The sequence below is a fragment of the Fringilla coelebs genome (assembly GCF_963513975.1).
Source record: "Fringilla coelebs genome assembly, chromosome: 4".
Taxonomy (NCBI): domain Eukaryota; kingdom Metazoa; phylum Chordata; class Aves; order Passeriformes; family Fringillidae; genus Fringilla; species Fringilla coelebs.
Window position 1 is genome coordinate 40932019 of NC_140032.1, and position 16309 is coordinate 40948327.

The window sequence follows — 16309 nt, forward strand, 5'->3', positions numbered from 1 at the left end:
AAACAGGGACAAAAAGAAAAAAAAAAAAAAAGGCAAGAATAGAAGAAACTCCTTGCACAAATCAGAAATATGTTCATTGCCTGGTGCAGTCCTTCAATTCCACAAAGCTAACAAAGAAAGAAGCCATGCTCAGCTCAAAAACACCATCACCACATTACTTTTCAACAACTGTCATTTAAGGGCTAAAAAATGAACTAAAAAATGAAAATAAGAATGTCTATTACCAAAACTACTCACTTTTACTTTCCAATTTTTAAGCTGATACCAATACAAAACAGCAAGAGCACTGGCTCTACCTGTCTCATGAAATGACTTGCAGAAGTCACATTAGCTTGAAATATTCCCTCATGCCATATAGACACATTGGATTCAGTGTCTCCACAGAGACAGAGAGAGCAATCATGTCTGGGGTTTTGTTTTAAATTAGCTTTCAGATGACTGAGCAAAAGCTTACAATATCAATAAATTAAGATGAAATTCAACCTATGCAACTCTAATATGTATTTGTTTATTAAATAGTTATCACATGTACTACAATCAACTATAATTATTACATGTACAGAATGGATACACAATCTAGGGTAGCAACATTATTTTTTTGTACTACGTTGACACGAGTGCAAATGTCCATGAAATACCTTAAAACTCCTTCAGTCCAAGATTTTCACAGTGCTCTCCATATTTGTTCTTTCATTATCTACCCAAAATTTATAACACAGCAGCCCACGTGTGTCACACGAGTCAGCCTGAGCAGTTTTCCTCCCTGAAGATGGAAATGTGTAGCAATGCAGACATCCCACCGGGGACAGTGTCCCCCCTTACTGCCAATGATTGCCTCCTTCTCAGAGCAGAGCCACGTCTGCCAGGACCACAGGCATCCAGAACATGGACTCTGGAAGTCACAGAGTAGATTAAGAGGCCCTGAATGTACAGGAGTGCTAAGGAACTGCATTGGGCTTCGCTGAAAAAGCAGGGGTGGCAGTCCACAGGACAATTTCCCTGAGCTGTTCCAGCCACTCTGGCATCAGCCAGAGCCCTGCACTTCAGCAGCTGATAGAGCCAGGAGGGTGGCTTTATCTTAAGGTAAAATGTCTTTATTTTGCATACAGTGATTAAAGGGCAGGCTGCATGGACTCTCTGGTCTGAGAGACAAAAGACTGGTCTCACTCAGGAAGAGCTGCTGAAGGGTGGACCTTGCTTCTAGGAGCCACCATATCAGAATCATGAGAAAACAAAGCTGACATCTTGAAAATTTCCAAGCAATAGGCACATCCTGGGAGGGTCTCAGAAAGGATGTTCCTGGTTTCCTGTACCGACAGTGGTATCTGGGCAGGCACTGAGGGCATGCAAGCGTGGCAGGAAGCCACCAGTCTGAGGGCAGGATAAGGCAAAGAAAGGCTGGCAAAGAGCTGAGCTGGCACAACAATGCTTCCCAAAACAGGGAGGGGAATAATAAATACACGGCCATGAGCTTAGATCTCCTCACCCTCCAATCATCTGGTAACACATCTAGCAGGTACAGGAAGCATCTAGGAGCATATAGGAAAAGGTATAGGTGTTCATTTAAGAATCATTAACTAAGCCCAGGAGAAAGCAGCCATACATGAGAAGCAGCAGCGAATGATTTGCTTTGCCAAGTCAAAAAAAAGACAGAAGCAAGGAATTGTTCTTGGCAAATACAAGCCAACACACGATCTACTGACATGCAGCATCCCCTTCCTCTCAATTCCCCCTACAGAGTTCGTCACTTGAACTTATTTCCTAAAATAAAAATAACAGTATTCAAGGACCTTGCTAATTGGCACCTGATATGTTTTTGAAACTTGGGTGGGGTAAACACAAAGGTTGATTTTATTTTGGTAGGTATTTCTTATCCTAAAAGAAGTTCTTTCATGTGCAACATTTGACAAACAAATTTAGATAGAGCATTAATATTTAAAAGGAAGTATTCTCAGTTCAATGCTGAAAGCATCTGAAGATTCAGCTTCATGATTTATTTAAAAAATCTTAAAAGGCCATGAACATATTTTCATTGGAAGCAGCTGCTCTTAAGGCTACAGAACTAATACTTACAGGATGCAAAACATAACACATTACCTCAGATTTCAGCAGTAATGATCTAAATAACAATATAATTTTTTAAACTATTTTTTTCTATCAGCCGCAAAACAAGATGATGATCTTTCTAAATCACTGCTTTCTACTTAGCCATAATGAACACAAGTGCACCCCACTGAACAGAAAAATGCCATTATATACAGAAAATAAGAATCAAAGCGATCATGATCTTTACCTAAGGCTTACCAAATTTGAAGGAAAAAAAATAATATGTTGATGACTTGGTTGTGGTTTACTGTTTTTGAATAAACACTTGGGAGAGAATTGTAAGGCAAACAATTGAGAGAGAATGACTGATTCACTCTCTTGGTTTAAAAAAAAATATTTCTCTTTAATCCTTAACTTGGCCCTAGAGTCAAATTACAGCCATTTTATTTTGTTTTGGTTCAGGGGTTTTTTTTTGGCAGTACTTTAACCTAGCCTAACCCTGCTACGTTACATTCCTTTATGACTGAAACTGAGGCCAGAAATTAATCATTTGCCAGAATCTGAGAAATCAAGGCAAACAATATTTCATACCATTAGTTAAATTCAAGAATTTAAGAATCTTATCAGTTTCCACACCTGAATTTACCATTTCATTAATAAACATTTCTTCAAGTATATGTATGAAGACAAAAAGATGAGGTTGAATTCTACAGTACATGGTCATATTTCTGGATGTAGCTATGGACATAGGTTATTATTCATACTTTGGCATTGTGCAATTACACAGTTCTTGATACAACTGGGCCAAGTCACCTTTAATTGTGGTATTAATTGGAGATTAATTGAAGAAACTAGAAAATATTTTTAAGAATGGATTATGCATTATGTTTGTAAGTTCAGTTTAAAAGAGCACTTAAAGAGTAAATTTTGTCCGTATAAATACTTCAGTATATCATTAACTCTCTCCAAACACCAACCAGTATGTTGATTCCAACACTGCAAATGACCAGGTTGGCAACTACATAGAGAAGTATTTTTCTGAGGTTTCTTTAGTTCTTTTATGTTGTTTGGTTGGTTTTTTTTTAATTGCACAGAAATTAAATTCTCTTTTTCACCGTCAAGAACGTTTTGCTGAAAGTCTGCAAAAATTTACTTCCAGCTTATCTCAAGAATAACTGCATGACTGTAACTACATGCCACCTACAGCTGTGCCTCTAGAGGTACTTGTTAGAGGTTTTCTGTTAGAGAGGAAATCTCTGTAATGAAAGGAATGAAAATCTGTAGAAGACTAGAAGAGCAAAACTGATTCTACTTCTTCTTCACTCTCACAATATAAACCTAAATCCTGTCTCAAATAATCCTGTCTTCAGAAGAAATTCTGACAAACCTACTTGACTGACATATGCTATGCCTTAAGTGTTCAGCTAATTTGATAGTTTTGCAAAAATAAACCTTTGCATTATTGTAATTACTGTCTAAATTGAACTGTGATCTTTTTATAGCCTATCTTCTTTCACAAAAAGAAACCTATAAGCTTATTCACCTGAAAGTGATTATATTCTTCAACTATGACCACAGCTGAACTTTCTTGTATTTATAGATATGCTTTTCCTGTTATTTTAATTACTACATTTGCAATTTCAGAAGCATCTCGAAAAAACCTTATTCCTCTTCTAGTTAACAGTACTTCATGTTGAAGTGGTCTCACTACTTTATGATTATTTTGATAGAAATCTATTTTAATTGGAATTGATTCCTTCCTTTCAGAGCAACAAATTGGCACACTTCCCTATCAGGACAGCTCCTCCTCCAACACTGCAAGAACCATAAACATCAAGTGAAAAAGGCATAATTCCTCATTTTATTTCACTTTAGACTATTTTCCAATTTATATTTAAACTCTGGATCAGTTTCAGAGTCTCTGTAAACTCAAGTTGTGCCCAATCACTAGCACAGAGCTTTACAAGAAGAAGCCACCTCAGAAGTATAACTTCAAAAAGCATCACCAGTTCAACCTGCCCACCTTTCTGAGGATGGCCAGGAGAGGAAGCACTGCTAAGAGGTTGGCATCATGTTTCTACAGGGTGGGGAAATAGAAATATGCCCCTCAAGCACGGGCTGCCCACTCCATATTTGTTTCTTCCCACCATTGAATACTTTCTACATTATAAACCCAACACATCTAAAGCCTGAAATCATAACAATTCAAACAAAAAGTATTTTTGAAGTCTGTTGAGTATTTCTTCAAGTACTCAAAACTGATAAGAGGCAATAGCAAGGACATTCAGCTCTCAAGCACAAAACTGCTGGCAAGTGCACCTCCCATCAGCATCCCTTCCAGTCTTACCTGGTAGATATCAGAAAGGCTGCTGCTTCCTGAATCACTAGTGATGCTACATCCTGAGTGACTAGATGAAACGTGGGTCACCTGTGGGTGGAGACTGTCAGTAAGGTGCAGCTTTGTGAAATCTGCAGGAAGCTATAGGTGGAGCAGAAAAAGCATCATTACAATTTGAGGGAGATAGACAGCAAAATTAATTCAAATCATGTATGTCACACTTTACTCTCTGCCAGTACCAACTATTTAAGAAAACCGCTGGGGCTTGAGAATGCAGCATAAAAATTTGGAGTTATGCAGCTTTTTTAACTCATGCAGAGGTCAGCAAAATACCACCAAATGGTTGCAAATGTAAGAGATTAAAGAAAAACATGTATCTGAGGACAAACATTAGTGAAGCAATATGCCAAAACTCTTCGGTAGCTTGCTGTGGGGTTTGGATAGAATTAAAATGTACATGAATATTGTGCTACTTCCAAAATCAATGGTTTCCTGCAGGATGGAATTAAGGGAGTAAATGCACATACTTTTAAAAAATCAACCAGCACTGCTCTGGATTTGGTAAACTCTTGTTTCTCAAGTTGACAGAGTATATTAGAGACAAAGAAAATCCAAGCCACTGAGCTATCCATTATACTTTGAGCCAAATAATATGACAGCAAATAGGAAATGTGTGAAGACTGACACAATTACAAAGAGCTATAATCTTGAAATTAGTTTGCTCACATGCAGTGCTGAAGAATGAATTGAGACAGTGTTTTTGATCACTTAACAATCATTCACCAAGATTTGTGATATATATTTCTACTATTGCTTTATACCCACAGCTCCCATGAAAATCTTTAAGAACTGTAAACTCTTCCAGACTGCAGAAAGAGACTAAGAAAGATATTTTCTGTCTGAAGAAAGATTTAAATGCTATTTCAGGGGCAAATTCCTCCTCTCCCCAAGAAACCTGCATCCCCCAGCTAGTTAATAAAAGTATGTTAATGTATCAATTTTGGTGTGCAATAAATTCTTCAATAATTAAAACCAAAAATCTTTGTTCATTAATTTTGTTTCAACTCAGACAAGGCAGATACTCTCATCTCTAAGGAGTTGTGTTTGTATGAAAAATGTCACATGCAGTGTGTCCATCCATGTCAATTATGAATGCTACCTTGGTGCTCGTTCTCCCTGGATGAAAATGGAAATAAGACCTCGTTCAGCATTAAGGGACAATAAGCCAATCAGTATAAAAGGTTAGGGAAAAAAGTCACAAGAGAACATGCTGGAAAAAATTATTAGCTCTATACGGCTAAAGATACTGAATGATTTTATTGCTGTTTGCCTTGTTTAGTTCTGTTTATGGAACATGCCCTGAAAGAACCTTGGCTTTAGGATTTGCAGTGAAATTACAGACAACTGCAAACCTTAAGTCTTATTTCAACTGAGTGGCATTTTCTATTCTAATACATCTGAAAAGGATTTCTTCATTATCACAGAATGACTGCATCAGTGATAGCAAAAATGGCTGCATTTTAAATAATTCTTTCCTAGTATCTTACTGGAAAGAGCAGCTAAAACCAGCAACCAAATACTAATAATCCTAAAAAGCTACAGTAAGCCCAGAGCTAGATTTGATCTTCATCAACAAAGAAAAGGCAATTAAGAAAAGCAATACTCTAATATACACAGCCATGAATGCTGCCTCCAGAAAAATCTAGTTATGCTCACTACTGTTATTGAAGTATCAGAAGGGGAAAATACAGCATCAGGGACAGCATTATAGTATCTGTTGTCTTTGCTGCTTTACTTTTCAACCTGTAAGCTTGAATTATCACATAATGGAATCATATATATTGATATTCAGACCACTGTACAATTTTTTTAAATCATTTCTGAGCCATTCTGCGAGTAAGTACATATTCCATAGGTAGAATGCAAAGGAAATATACTGGCCCTGCTTTTGCAATATGCTGCTGAGTACTTTCCAAAGTACAGTCTCTCATAATTGAAGCAGCCCACGTTTATTTCAAAGCAGAAATCCTACACAATATTTTAAAATACACAAATTGTCTAAGATGCACACACTTAATGATAACTTACACAGATATATTTTGAAGGTTTTACCTTTTAAAAAGCACTAACTATTGCAATCCCAAATGAATATTAACTCCATATGGAACTGTATATGAACACAGTGTGGCACCCAGCCAAACGTTCAATTTTATGGTGCCCTGCAAATATCTCCATATCGTTAACAACGGCATTTATTTTTTATCAATGCATTAAAAAATTTAAAGAACCTTTCATCAAAGCAAATCCAGTCAGTATGTTAAAAAGTTAAATCGAACTATGTTTAATATAATGATTGCACTCAGTGTTTTAAATGAACAGCAAGGATTTATGTGTCACTACTGCACATAAGGCAAAAGGAAGAGGCAGAGGATTCCACAATAACTGATGGAATACACTGCAAATAAAAGCAAGCCTTCTGAATCTTTTTGGTCCTAGACAATCAGCTGAATGCTTGGTGATTACTGGTTTCAGAGTAACTCCTCGAGTCAAAGCCACGCTGCCTGAGCTGGACTTGCCAAGTGATGACAGAAGATCAGAAGCAGGCATTTTTCTTTAGGCAACCTAACTAGTCACTTTGATCCTAATCAAATAGGACTATTTACAAGCAGAAAGCACATGCTCATATCTTTGCAGAACACTACATCTCTGTGCTACATGCCCGAGAGCAGCATCCACTTCAACTGCCCTACCCCCAAAGTTAAGGTGAGAGACTGCATGAAGAAAAAAATAAAATACAAAAATTAAACAAGCTGAAACATTTAAACTGTAAACTCAATGAAAAATATGTGTGAGAAATACATGCATTTCTATTTTAGTCATGTACTGCTGTTTAAAACACTCCATATTTGCATTGTACACAATGGAGAAAAAAGTAAAGTGCTGATGACAATGAAAACCCACATGTGCTTAAGTCTTTTATGGAAGTGTGGTGGGCTTGACACCAGATGCCCACCAAAGCCACTCTGTCACTTTTCTCAGCTGGACAGAGGAGAGCAAATACAACGAAAGGCTCATGGTTAAGGACAAAGAGAGATCACTCACTGTCATGGGCAAAATAGACCCATTTTGGGGACAAATGAACTGAATTTGTTATCAATAGGATAATGAGAAATAAACCCAAATCTTAATGACTTCCTCCCAACCCTTTTATTTCTTCCTAGGTTCAACTTCACTCACAAATTTTCAACCTCTTCCCTTGCAGGGCTGTGGAGGGGCAAGGAATGGGGGCTGTGGTCAGTTCATCTCACATTGCTTCTACTGCTCCTCCCTCCTGGGGTGGAGGACTCTCACACCCTTCTCCTTCCAAAGGAGGCAGTTCTCCATTATCACCTTCAAAGTGAGCCCTTCCCATGGGCTGCAGTTCCCCACAAATTGCTCTGGTGTGGGTCCTCTCTGGGGTCATAATTCCTGCCAGTAAACCTGTTCCAGTGTGGGCTCCTCTCTCCACAGGGTCACAAATCCCACCAGGAGCCTGCTCCAGCGTGGGCTTTCCACAGGCATCCACCTGCTCTGGTGTGGGTGTCCTCCAAAGGTTGCAGGTGGAATTCTACTTCCCTGTGGATCAACACAGGCTGCAGAGGTACAGCTGCCTCCCCATGACCTGCACCACAGGCTGGGTAAATCTCTGCTGGGGCACCCAGAGCACCTCCTGCGCCTCCTTCTCTCTGACCTTGGTGTCTGCAGGGCTGTTCTGTCACATTCTCACTCCTCTCCTCTGTAGCTGCAATTGCAGTTTGTGTTCCCTCCCCCTTTCTTAACTCTGTTATCCCAGAGGTGCTCCCACTGTCACTGATGAGCTCAGCCTTGGCCAGTGGCAGGTCAGTCTTGGCACCAGCTGGATTTGGTTCCATCAGACATGGGGGGAGCTTCTGGCAGTTTCTCACAGGAGCCAGCCCTGTGGCCCCACACTATCAAAATCCAGCCACAAAAACCCAATGCCAGACAAACCCTTTACTCTTGGAGCGCAACGTTTGGTGAATGTTTTTCAGGTAAGCAGAACAAGGACAAAATGCAACATTCCACAAGCAGCAAAAAGCTGGTCTGTCTACCCCAAACCAGAATATTTACATCCAATTTCTTACTTGCAGTGGAATCATGAGAACATCATGGAACCATGCTATTATAACCCAGTGAAAAAATTTCCTAGGAACCATCTCCAGGCAGTTAACTTCGTGACAGGAGATATGTTTGCTGTGCTACTGAGTATCACCTTATTATTAAATTGTTAAGCCCTCTGTGCTTGTATTGAGCTATTGTTCCATTCTACAGTTTAGTACTGACTTTACTATTAAGTATAACAGTAAAAATAAAAGTTTTCTTGTTACATTTACATGACCAGATCTAGCACAGACCATAAAGAGGATGAGAAAGCCTAAGGAGCTGCCCCTGCCTCAGAAACATCACCTGTCACAGACTGACACCACCACAAATGGTGTCAGAACTGAATTCTCACTTTTATCTTGTTTTACATTTTCATTAAATGATGGCTGGTTTTAAGAAGTCATTCAAAGTAATAAGCAGCTTGTATATTTTACACAAGCACCACACTTAAGCACAGCTTTGCTGAAGCCAACACCTATAATATTTCTTAACATCATTACTGAGCATTTTTAGTCACCCCATCAGAAGGACCTGGCACACCGAGTAAAAACGTAGAAAGGTAATTTAGAAAAATTAATGCCTGATTTGTTCTTAAGTAAATATAGCTTCAAAACACAGTATATGTACACTAGTTTAAATAATGTATAATCATTAAAAAAGTCAGAAACTGTCCTGATAACCTAATCTCAAGCACAACCTTTGTAAGTGACAAACATTAAGGTGATATATGCATAGCTCTAATCACATGTAACAGGGACAAAAGTTTCTAGCATAAACCATGACCTGATAAAATAGTTGTGATATATGCCCTAGTCTTAATTTGACAGAGGTGAAAACAGTATTTTATAATGTAGCTCTTAGTACACAAGTATCCCTACATAAGTACACCCATTTATACAGATCGCACACGTGGATAGAAACCAGAGTTAAAGCAATACATCTGGGAACTCCCAATTTTTATTCCTTGAAAACCCTAAACCAAAAGAAAGTTTCACATAATTGTTTAAGTTATCTTAAGGGCAAAGTTATACATACATTTAGAACTGTACAATACCATAAATCCTATCACATCTTCCCATCTTAAAAGCATCATTTTATTACTTCCACCCTCAAAGTGAGTCATGGTGTTATGCATGCAAAACTAACAATTACTTTGCTCTGAATATGTTCCTCCTATTTTAAGAACATCATTATTTTCTCCTACCCTACAGCATGCCTTTCATTATAACAAAAGGCATCTTCTACTCAAGGAATTGCTGGACTTATCTACAAATACAGTATTTAAAAAATATATCAAATAAATTTTGAAAATATTTACTGGACAAGAAATGAAAATCCTTGGATACAGCATTAAAATATATGAGAATAGCCAAAAAATAAGTGAAATGACACCAAAACATTTTCTTTCTTTAAATAATATTCTCTTTTTTTTTTTATTTTGAGGTTTTGTTCTGGTTTTTTTTTCCCATTTGGAATTTTATTTTTTTAAATGCAGTTATATGGGAAAACAAGTATAAATGCAACAATGTGAAAGACAAACACAAGAATGTCTTTTTTAATTACCAGACGAATTCCAGTTAGAAAGCTTCAATATAGCACTCATTTTAAGGCAGACAAAGCATATAAACAAAGTCTTCTACTGAAGGCTGCTCAGCACTTTATGAAAGATTTATAAAGCCTGCAAAGTGACTGAAGCACATTTGCAAAAAAGATGGGATTAAAGAGAGCAAAGGTGTAACATTCTGTTATGCAATTCCCAATGAATGATTTTATATGTAAATAAGTGCCACTGAGACAGACTGAGCAAGCAGACATAAAACAACACAAACTATCACCTTTAAAGCCTCTATTTCCACTTTCTGAAATTAAAGAAACACAAAAAAGCACTGATTCTTCAACCTCCAAACACCACCTGCATCTGAACACTTATTCCATAGCAGCTCTTTACTAATAAAATAATAAAAGCTACTATACAATAAAAGCCACCATATTAAATATTTTTTTTTTAAGTTTTTTAGTCCTTTTACAGATGACACACTTAGTCCCACAAACCTAAGTAGGTAAACTACAATGAACTTATTTTGGGATTCTGGGTTTTTTCATGAAGCGAGAACATCAGGCAAATAAAAGCAATACTGTGCCTTAGTCTTCCTCATTATCTTTTTCCCAACCACAATAGAAATCCTGAAATTTTTATTGCACTACAAAAGTGTGGATCACAAAGGCATTATTCTTCAGTATCCTATAAAATTATTAACACTTAATTTCAATATTTTATATAAACATTTTTATATTAAGTGCTTGTACATCAGTTGTATTTTGTATTTTAACACTATACCCACATGTATGGTATTTAATAAGATAAGGAGAAATATTTGTAATAATGCTGGGCATTCATCAGCTTGCTGTTTCAACATAAGTCTTTTGCTAACTGAGAGAGACATCAAGGAAAGCATTTTTATGGTTGAGTGACTTTAAACACAGCAGTAAATATAAGTAATTACAGAAGAATAAGGTAATTTCTATTGATTCTGTCTACAGACCTGATGCATGCTGACATGTCCGTGCAGAGTTAAATTTAAACTAAAAGTGTAAGCTATATACAATTAAAACTAGGATGCAATTCCCAGGAAAGCAGGATTTCCTTGCACCTAGGGGTGGAAAAGATTGAGAAGCTTCTGTATATTTTCTACGAAAACTTCGGCAAAACTTAAATAAAAACCTCCGGACTTGAATTATGCCTTCTGTACAATCATTCACTTTACACAACAATACCTCACATATTTTCAATCTCCAGAGTTTCCTGGAATAGACATCCTTCTGTGAAACTGTGAAACTTCATAGACACCTCATCTTAAGACTGTTCTTCATCTCAAATCCAGCACAGGACACAACCTGTGTTCTGGAAATATTGCATGTAGATACTATTGCTGTTAAGCAGTTGTTTGTATACAAAGCCCACAGCAGAACACCTTTAGCAAAAAAACAAACCAAACCAAAAACAAAAATGAGGAAAAGTATTATAAGGACCTTTCCCAAGCTCTTAATTTTTTCCTCCACTGATATTTTACTATAGCTAGCCTCCCAAAAAAACTATTCAGAGGTTCAAGCTATTGCAAGGGGAGCTGCTGGTCTCAGGGAGAGAGTGAGAGAGAGTGAGTGCACAGGAACTTCACTCTGCTTCTCTTACAAAACACACACTGACTGCCACTTACTGCACATCTCATAGCTCTCAGCAGCTAATCCTATGAACACTTCATGCATCAAATCCTTTGCTTGAAGGATTATTGACTTCTGCAGAGAGACAGGGGTGGTAAAATTTAAATGGGTGTCTGGGGAATGAAGAAAAACCTCTCAGAAGTAACTCTTTTTAAAGGAAAAGTAAGAAATACATCCTGAAACACATCCATTCTTATTTAATTTAACGACCTTCCCTGTTGTACATCCGAATGTGTTAGCATTTGCTCTTCCTTTTGGAAGTATCTGAATCAAAGATTCAATGCAGCATTTCATATTCGAAAGTGTCTTCTTCAGAAAACCTGGCATAAACACTATTCCTTCAGGAAACACAAATGTCAACTTATTGGCACCAGCCCAAATGAAGTCAGGGGGTGAGAAAAAGAAAAACTTTTTTATACAGGTGTTTACAGCACCAGTGAACCCCTAATACAAAACAAAAACCAGCAGGATGTATTTGAGCTGAGTCATGCTAAACTAAACTAAATAACGTTAAACAATTCTCCAAAGTTTTCCTCAGATTTCTGAAAATCCAAACTCAAACAATTATAACATATTTACATGAACAGTATAAAGATGCAAGATCAAAATACTTTTCTTCAGCATTTACTCAGAAGCCTGTCTCAAAAAATATCTGGGTAAAGTGTAGCTTCTTCACTGGTCAACAAAGGACAATTCAAAGGATAATTTTACTTTTAAAATATGGTTTTCAAGTTATAGCAGTTCTGCCACCGGCATTGAGCTAAAAAGACTGTTCTACAACTATTTTGACTGTGCATATACATTTAAGTACCAAGAACTCTTTGACATCCTTAACCACATGTTTCTACATGGTCTCATAGTTTTTGTTCCACACAGTGCAATAGAAGTGAAACCTTCCAGAAGGGAGTTAAGTAGGATTTTCAAATTTCAAAATCTCCTGTTTTCATTTTATTGGTTTTTTGGAGTTTTGTTTGTTTGTTTGCTTTGGTTTCTGATTTTCTTTGTTTGTTTTCTTGCTAAGCGCCTGATATTTTACATTATTTTGATTGCTTTATTTTTTGAAGTGAACAGATTGAGGTCCAATCCTATTCTCAGTCTCTTTGAACTACTGTGAGTAGCAGAATCTCTGTTCCAGTGTATTATGTCTGCATATGTCCCTATAGTACAAGAGTCCTATTCCATAGGGACACAGCCTATCACTCTTGGTTGCACCCTGCTGTCCCACCAAGATCTTGCATTTAAGTGTCCTGACAGAGCCTGCACAGCCACAGCCTCCCACAAACTAACAGCCTCCCAACAACGCTGAATAAAATTGGGAAGGGAATTCATCTTGTGGAAATCTACATAATGAAAACCAACAAGCAGGGACAGGCACTCACTGATGACTGCTTTTTAAGTTGAAGGAAAGACTGTTCTGAGGCATTTCAATTGACTTCTGAAATATCTCTAGGGAAAGAGAGTGGAAAACTGAGTTCAATCACTGAACTTCTGTAAAGGCTCCCCATTATTTAATATACATAGACGAGAAAATAATAAAGCTTGGCTCTGCAGAGATCTCTCCTGGGAATAACTGATTTTCATACTAAGAAAATGCATGTTCCAGTTGATGTCGTTCCCACAGTAAGTATTTCTAAATACTTCCTTTTGTGGCTGTTTGGGTGCTTAATACACTGAGAACTACTGCTGGGTTGGAAACTAAATGGCCCACTTTCAGGGCTTTTGGAGGCTTGTAAGGTTAAATTTTGAACTCTTTGGCCTATTACAAGTAACTGTGGGAGAGGAAGGAACAGAGAGCCTGGTCACAAACTTTGTTTCCACAGGAAACCAGACAAAAGATTCATGCCTAGGGAAATAAAAGCAAAAAAAGTTCAAGAACACTTTATGTGGGCACATATGTTTACAGGAAATGTTAATTCAAACATTTTCAAGGAAGATGCTCAAATCCTGCAGAATATTTTAAATAAATAATAGAACACTTGTGTATATCTCATACACAGACTCATTTTGGATTACTTACAGAGCAGTCTCACAAGTGGACATGGAGGATGCTAAAAAGCAATTACACCAGCAGGGTTAAAAATGATGGCACCTGAACCCAGACTTTATTTTCAGCTTTAAAGCACTGCTCAGAATTGAAAACCACAACAGAAAAGTAAAGAGTTTAGCCCAAAGGTGAAAACATATATCCTGAGCACATCTTAAATGGTTAAAGCAAAGACCTACAGTGCCAAGTGTTGAAGCTCCCCATCAACAGGCTGTTCTTACACCACACCATATGTTGGTGGTGGGGTTTTTATACCTGACCACAGAATACTTCACAATTACAGCAGTCTAGCCACTCTAACAAAGCTTAGCCAAGTTTTTTAAACAGTCATGAAGTGATAGCAAAGTTTTGAACAGAAGCCATTCAACCTGAACTACTGCACTTCAACATTGAACTACATCACTGAATTTTACTGCACTGAGCTGACTTACAAGAGTAAAAGATATGTTAGCTGATTCTAGAATAAAGAAAAGTAAATTAAGGGCTACTTCAGTTATTTTCTTAAAGATGAGATATAAAAGATGGATATAAGAAATGTCTTAGGACTCCTCACTTTCCAAGTGGAGGAAAAAAGCTGTTGGCATCACTGTGCAAAAAGACACTGCTGATAACAAGAGATGAGCAGTAGGAAGAGATGTGAAATCAAGCACTTTAAAACAAAAACCAACAACCTGGGAAATTCCCTGTCAGAAATGACTGTGAAAAAGTTTCCATGCATCAGCTGATCAGAAGGTGACTGAATTGTTCAGGTGATACAGCAGAAGGAGAACCCAGTGTGATCACAGCATGCATCCTCCAGAAATACAGTTCTGGGCTCTTCTCCACAACCCCAGCAGAGACCTTATTTGGAAATTTTGCACACATTCCCAGCTGTGTGTTTTAAATAAAGATGGCTTAAAGCCATACACATACATAGAGTCAGAAAAAAACTATCAGGATTATGAGAAGAAAAGCTAATACTTGACAAAGTGCAGGAAGAGCACAGCTTTTCCAGCCCACACTGAGAGAAAGATCCCTAAGCAGAAATAGAAAGGAGGAAACAGAAATATTTTCAGCAAAAGGCAATGCAGGTGTAAAGCCTAATGAGCAGGAAGCTGAAAGAAGGCTGCTATCTAATGAACCACAGAGATTCTCCAAGCCAGACTCCACAGGAGCTGTGGTAGAGAAGGCTTTCAAACTGCAGCGAGGCAAAGTTATGAGTGTGCTGCACAAGTGTGTAATGGCAGTGACCCAGAAAATTCTTTCCAGATCCATGTCACTCATCCAAGCAGAAAAATCTGAAGTGAGCCTGTTTTTTTCAGGTGTTCTTATTGGTAGCTTCGTAGTAAACACCTAAGTACTGTGTAACTTCCAAAGAAATTGTTTTAAAGACACAAATATTTAGGGAGCTCCTGTGCATAGATGCAAAAACTGAGTCCTGTCTCCATAAAATACCATATTAATTGAATGAAATTTGATGAAAATTTAAACAGAGACATGACTATTCACGAGCAATTAAATGGAAATTTTGTTTGAAGTCTGACAGCTGCAGCCATGTCAATGCCACCCTTGGAGTTTTAAGTAAAGGATTATCTTTGCTTTAGAACATCAAGGAATAGTTCAGGAGAAAAGTGGGTGGAAGTTTCCACTATTTTCCTTGACTGACAATGGAAGCTGCACACTTCTGCTTCACCTCAAACAAAAAAAAGACAACACAAAGAATTGTAATATTACAAATGACACACAAGTGGACATCAAAGCCCTTTGCTAGAGCTTGTTTTTCCAAATAGTCTGATTGTAGCATTTTTAATATAAAGAAAAATGTATATTGCCATAATCACAGGTCTTGCTAATTGCACAATATTGAGCATTTAAAACAATGTTACAAAATTTTTTTTTTTAGTTGGAAAAATACAAAGAAATTAATTTTGATTGAAAATGAGGATAATGTTATTTTCAAAGGTGAATTTCAAAAGAAATCTAAAAAATCTTGGAAGTCTGTAGATATACTTCTCAGACCAATACAAAAAGTAAAAAGATTTCATATTTGCATTACAGATATAGGTGGGTCTTCCTAATTTTCTGGCTAATGAAGAAACAGTACAGTAACAAGATGAAATGCTTATTAATGACAAGCATTTCCCTTTATACATGACTAATGTCACAAAACCTTCAAATACTATGATTTTACCGTAACTATAATTTTTAATGCTATACTAACATGACTACTAATCTAACAGCTTTATTACTTATTTTATGAGTTTTGCAAGTGCAAATGTTCTCATGCCATGGCAACACAACACAGGTGAATGTTGCTGTAGCACCCCAAGCTTTGCTTGTTACTTTGCTTTGCACTTTTCCTTAGAGGGTAGTCAAAGAAAATTAATGAAAATATTTTACTCTGACACAAGTTTTCAAAATTGTATGTGCTATCACGCCATCATGCATTCCTAATACCTCCATAGTTTGTATTCTGTCACACAGAGCAAGATTCCAACTTCTATGAATAACTCAATTATTAA

General features: G+C 37.2%; 1 protein-coding gene across 9 annotated transcripts in view; it reads right to left on the minus strand.

Annotated features, from left to right (window-relative positions):
- The window catches only part of RAPGEF2 (Rap guanine nucleotide exchange factor 2), a 183738-nt gene that overhangs the window by 41743 nt on the left and 125686 nt on the right, over nucleotides 1–16309 (minus strand). For 6 of the 9 annotated variants that reach the window (XR_014616117.1, XM_084204638.1, XM_084204636.1 and 3 more), the window contains one exon: nucleotides 4394–4525. The exons of 1 other annotated variant lie outside the window; for it this stretch is intronic. Coding sequence is in view for 7 of the 8 variants with exons in the window: in XM_084204638.1 (XP_084060764.1) it covers nucleotides 4394–4525 (132 nt within the window). In the remaining variant the exon portion in view is untranslated. The remainder of the gene's footprint in view (nucleotides 1–4393; nucleotides 4526–16309) is intronic. 2 more of the 9 variants (XM_084204637.1, XM_084204642.1) reach the window with 1 other exon arrangement.